The following is a 6,026-nucleotide window of genomic DNA, read 5'->3' as shown; positions in this document are numbered from 1 at the left end:
TGGGGATGTGGAATCTATTATGTATCCCCCGGATTTTCCTGAAGATCTGATGAGGCTGATTCATGATGATATTGATAGGAAGACCTACTTTAGGCCTCCTTGATTGGGGTGGGAATTATCTCTTCCTTGTATATCCGAGGGGTTTGTCCTCGGGGGGTGTGGGGCCTTTTCCTCTCCCTTAGGTCTGTCTAAGGGGTGGTAATTGGCTGCCTTCTTTTGTTCCTTTTTTCTCTTTTATACACTCACATATTACTTATTAAAAAAAAATGTTCATTTTTGGTTTAAACCAGATCGGGTGGATCGTTTGGGGTTATTTGGGGGCATTACTGTACTTTTTTGACTTTCGGATTTTCTAAAATGTGTCCTTATCTCTTATTAGACGTGTGGATGCCATGTTGTGGGTTGTGACCTTCGAATCGATACCTATTTTGACATATGTGCATTTTCGATTTAGACCAGACCGAGTGGGTCGTTCAGGGTTATTCGGGGGCATTTCTATACTTTTTGGCGTTGGAATTTTCAAAAAAGTGTCCTTATCACTTATTAGACGTGTGGATGTAATGTTGAAGGTCATGACCATCGAATCGATACCTATTTTGACATATGCTTATTTTCGGTTTAAACCAGGCCGGGTGGATCATTTGGGGGCATTTTTGTACTTTTTTCGGTTTGAGATTTTCTAAAAAGTGTCCTTATCTCATATTAGACGTGTGGATGCGATGTTGAGGGTTGTGACCTTCGAATAGATACCTATTTCGACATGTTCATTTTCAGTTTAAACTAAACCGGGTGGTCGTTTGGGGTTATTTGGGGGCATTTCTGTATTTTTTTGGGTTTGGGATTTTCTAAGAAGTGTCCTTATCTCTTATTAGACGTGTGGATGCGATGTTGAGGGTCGTGACCTTCGAATCAATACCCATTTCGACATATGTTGATTTTCGATTTAAACCAGACCGTGTGGGTCGTTTGGTGTTATTTGGAGGCATTTCTATACTTTTTTGCATTTGGGATTTTCTAAAAAATGTCCTTATCTCTTATTAGAAGTGTGGATGCGATGTTGAGCGTCGTGACCTTCAAATCGATACCTATTTCGACATATGTTCACTTTCGGTTTAAACCAAATCGGGTGGGTTGTTTGGGGTTATTTGGGGGCACTTTTATACTTTTTTGCATTTACGATTTTCTAAAAAGTGACCTTATCTCTTATTAGACGTGTGGATGCGATGCTGAGGGTTGTGACCTTCGAATCGATACCTTTTTTTTGATAGGTAAGTGTGATTGTATTAAGAAAGAGGAAAAAAAAAAAAAAATACAGAAGAAGATAGCCCTTGTCCTCCCCCCTTAGACAGGCCTAAGAGGGGGAGGAGAGCCCCTAAAACAACCCGAGGACAGGCCCTCGGTCGAAAAGCCTAAGACCAGGCCAACAACTCAATGAGACAAGGTCCTTAAAAAAACTTTACCATCTGAATCATTCTTAACCAACTCCACCAGGTCCTGTGGGAAATCAAGTGGATAAAAAATTGCTTCCCCATCCCCCGTATCCATGGCTGCAATAAAGTCTGCTGGCTGGTTGAGCTCTCTCCAAACATGTTTGATCTCCTTACGGTGTAATTGCTGTAGTAGCATAGCTATACGGTCCCTCAAGATTTGCATGCTCCAAGGGCAGTCCACAGCCCCATTAAGAATATCTACTGCCAATTTGGAATCGGATCTGATGGAAACCCGAAGTAGGTTCCTCTGAATACAAAAAGTGACCCCCTTTAAAATTGCAAAGAGCTCCATGCCTAGAACAGAATTAATATCTCCCTTCCCCGCATACGCCATTATGGCAACACCTGCATCATCACGAATGATTCCACCATAGCAAGCTCTATCAGCTGTTAAGGACCCATCACAGTGAAGGACTGCCATGTGAGTAGGAGGTCTAAACCAAGCACAGGTTTTTTGAGTAATCACCTTCCAATCCACCCTAATCCCCCAATTATCAGCCAAGAACTGGTTCCTTGGGCTGTGGACAGCAGAAATGGGAAAGGCAGCACACTTAATGGCCACATCAAGACGAATTGCCTCTATAATCTGATCATGGGTTCTAACCTTGTTCTCAAACAGCCTTCGGTTTCTCTCCCACCAAATGTAATGCACAGTAGCACAAAAACCCAACTTGGGAACCAAATCCATCCTATCATTTGCACAACCAACACTCAAGAGCCAAGCAAGCACATGCTGGAGATTGGTAGGGCCTCCACCCCCTTGGGAGCAAAAAGAACTAATTTGACCCCAAATGCTAGTGGAAAAAGGGCAATTAAAGAAAAGATGCTCATGACTTTCAGTACCAGCCCAACACAAGATGCAATTCGGCCCAACCTGAATATTTCTTTTAATAAGCTGATCTTTGGTAGGTAGAGCTTCCATAAGGCATCTCCAAGTTGTGCAAGAATGCTTAGGAAAATTCTGAGTAAACCAAACAAATTTATGCCACCCTACTTTATAAGAGGATCTTCTAACAATGTCCCAGGCTGACTTAGTAGTAAATAAGCCATTAGGGGAATTCTTCCAAATAATAAGGTCATCCCTGCCTCTCAAAATAGGAACATGTTGCAAATCCCCCCAAGCACTAATAAGACCAAAAGACCCATGAGGAGTAGGATGCCAGGTGCCTTGTCTTATAATATCCGAAACCAGAGCCATACGATGAGAACCCGCATCGTATCTGATACGATCCCCAAAATTTTTGATTAAAACCCCTTGAGGATGCCACTTATCAAGCCATAGCCTTGTAGCATGGCCAGACCCAATAAAGTGGTGAACATGGGGTTCAACCAAATCTCTATACTTGAGAACTTTACGCCAAACCCAAGAGCAATTTTGGCGAATTTTCACAGTCCAAATAGAGTCATTTTTTAAATAACGGGCATAAACCCACCTAACCCACAGGCTGTCCTTTTTGGAAGCAATCCACCAGATTTGCTTAAGGATACCCGCAATATTCATTTCTGAAATTCTGCGGATACCTAAGCCACCCTCATCCTTAGGTTTGCAAATTCTATCCCAAGAAACATAATGTACCTTTCGTTCCAAGGAGGGGCCCGTCCAAAGGAAATTTGAGAACATGGATTCCAGCTTTTGCTTGACACCACCAGGTAATGCAAAGATGCCCGACCAATATATATAGCAGCCCTGAAGAACAGAGGTAAGAAGCTGCAACCGTCCTGCAAAGGATAAGAAACAAGCTTTCCAGCCGTCAAGTCTTCGCCTCACTAGATCCAAGATAGCGGAGCAATCTGCCATAGAAAGTTTACGAGGTACAAGTGGAACACCAAGGTACCGAATGGGCAGCTTAGTGTCCACAAAATTCGTTAATTCCAATAGTTGCAGCCTGGCCGTTTGGGTAAGGCCCCCTAAAATAATAGAGGACTTAGCTCTATTGAGTCTCAACCCAGAGTAAGTATGAAAATCAGACAGAGCCCCCAAACAAGCCAAAATAGAGTCAGGGACAGCCTTCACAAAAATCATCAAATCATCTGCAAAGATCAGGTGTGTAAGATGGGAGCTTTTGCACCTTGGAAGCAGGCTGATCTGTCCCTCAACTTCCAACTTCCGCATTAAGGCCGAAAACCCTTCCATAGCAATTGTGAATAAATAAGGGGATAGCGGGTCCCCCTGTCTTATCCCCCTCTTGCCCCTAAAATAACCTGTTGGGCTCCCATTGAGAAGGATCGAGAAACTAGGAGTATCAACACAAGCCTTCACCCACCGAATAAACTTGCTTGGAAAACCCATCCTTTCCATGATCTCAAAAAGAAACTTCCTACTTAGAGAGTCATAAGCTTTATGTAAGTCAATTTTCAGCACCGCCGTAGGGGGAGTCCCCTTCTGCTCTATACCCCTAACCACATCATGACATACTAGAATATTATCCACAATGGAGCGGCCTTTGATAAACGCAGACTGGTTGTCACTAACCACCTTCCCCACAACTCCTTGTAACCTATTAGACAAAACTTTTGTAATAATTTTATAAAATAGGTTACAAAGGGCAATAGGCCTATAACCCGTAACGAAGAAGTATTATCGGTCTTTGGGATAAGACTAATAAAAGTAGCATTGATAGAGGTAGGCATCTTGGACTTCAAAAAAACCACTTAACGGCCAAAGTGAGATCCTCCCCAACAACCTCCCAAGCATGCTTAAAAAGGCTGCCCCAAATCCATCCGGTCCTGGAGCTTTTGAGTTCTTCATGGAAAAAACCACCTCTCTAATCTCCTTGTTAGATACCTACCCAATAAGACTGCTTCTGCCACAAGGTCCGACTATGTTGCAAAGGGACAGTCTCTGGGAAGAACCCAACATCTTCAACATTAGCACCAAACAAATTCATGTAAAAAGAAATTGCCTCCTCTTTAATCAGATTCGGATCCTTGATAACCTCATTTTCGGCATTGTACACCTCCAAAATGTGATTCCTGTTTTGCCTGCACACCATAGACTTATGGAAAAAGCTATTATTACCATCCCCCAATTGAATGTTCTTGACTCTAGATTTCTCTTTAAGAAACTTTTCTTCAGTATTAAGGGCTGCCCACAACTTCTTCTTGGCTGCTGTTTCTAAAGAAACCAAATTGAGGTCATTGGGATGGGCAGCAAGGCTGATTTGGATCTGAGCTAAGTCCGAAGAAGCCTCCTTCACTGCAAGAAAAACATCCCCAATACTATCTTTATTCCATTTCTTCAGCTCTGTCTTGACATTTTTGAGCCTGGCAGCAAACCTAAGTATAGGATTAAGCTTCATATTCACCGTGCTGTCCCACCCTTTAGCTACCACTTCATCAAACCCCTCCCTACCAATCCAAGCCTCAAAGAACCGGAAAGGTTTAGGACCAAAATTTACCCCATCAAGAATTGAAATCACAGCTGGAGAGTGATCCGAAAGCCCTGGGAGCAGAAAAGTAGCTTCTGAAGACCTGAGAACATCCAACCAAAATAAGTTAACCATGACCCTATCCAACTTGCAGCAAACTCGAGAGCTGCCCCCTTGCCTATTATTCCAAGTAAATAATTCCCCCTTCCACTTTAAGTCCATAAGGTCCGTGTCAAAAATAAAAGTATTAAAATCATCAACAGCCTCCTGACGGATAGGTTCTCCTCCAAGCTTCTCACTTTGTTGTCGAACAATATTAAAGTCCCCTAGAGCAATCCAAGGACCTGAAATACTAGAACCAAAACTAGTAACATCCCTCCAAAGAACCCTCCTCTCCTCCACCGAATTAGAAGCATAGACAGCAGTGCACAAATAACTGAGAGAGGATCCCAAAGTGGTTACTTTCAAATGGATAAATTGGTCAGATTTTAGAATCTCCTCCACTTTAAACACAACCGAATCCCATCCCACCCAAATGCGAGCTGTAGAACCTACTTCTCCATTATGGAGATACTTCCAATTTGAAATGAAAGAGTCAAAAACAGCAGCACAATTCTCTGTTTTCACCTTAGTCTCAAGAAGAATAGCTAATTTTGCATTATTATCCAGAATCCCTTTCCTAACCCCATGCTTCTTTGTAGGGGCATTCATGCCCCTAATGTTCCAGGAAATGCAATTCATCAAAGATGATGGGCTGCCATATCAGTCCCACCCTTAATGGGTCCCTCTATTCTCATGCCCAGCCCTTCCTTTACAGGAATTCGTTGAGGCTGGAATTTTGTACTTCTTCCACCAGGCCGGTTAAATAGAGAAGAGCTAATAGAATTAGAAAAACCCATACCTCTGTCCAAGGGTCCTTGGCTGGCCCGGTTCTCCGCTGCCACCCTCTTTAATCTTTCAAAATTAGCTGAAGGTTTGTTGGCCAGACTAGCTCCCTTGCCTTTTAAAGACAGCATCTCTTCACCACTTTTATTTCCTTCTAAATTGGTATTATCCTTTTGCGCATCAGGTGCACCTTCTTTCCTTCCCAATGGAGACAGCCTTGAGCTACAATCCAATGGATTTGCCAATGCCAGCTCCCCCTTAGAAGATACAGAATATGCCCCTT

The 6,026-nt window shown here is 42.8% G+C and overlaps 1 protein-coding gene across 1 annotated transcript; it reads right to left on the bottom strand.

The window, feature by feature from the left end:
- Positions 1–1,460: 1,460 nt before the first annotated feature.
- Positions 1,461–5,569, bottom strand: LOC122648315 (the record flags this gene model as incomplete). Its single annotated transcript, XM_043841547.1, has 3 exons — positions 4,290–5,569; positions 2,933–3,988; positions 1,461–2,179 (listed from the first exon to the last, which is right to left on the bottom strand). Coding segments are annotated over exons 1-3 (3,055 nt in total), but the record flags the coding sequence as incomplete, so codon positions are not given.
- Between the last annotated feature and the right edge of the window lie 457 nt (positions 5,570–6,026).

Source organism: Telopea speciosissima, unplaced genomic scaffold (assembly GCF_018873765.1).
Source record: "Telopea speciosissima isolate NSW1024214 ecotype Mountain lineage unplaced genomic scaffold, Tspe_v1 Tspe_v1.0762, whole genome shotgun sequence".
Lineage (NCBI taxonomy): Eukaryota > Viridiplantae > Streptophyta > Magnoliopsida > Proteales > Proteaceae > Telopea > Telopea speciosissima.
Note: the sequence above shows the minus strand (reverse complement) of the source record. Positions and strands in the feature narration are given on the sequence as shown.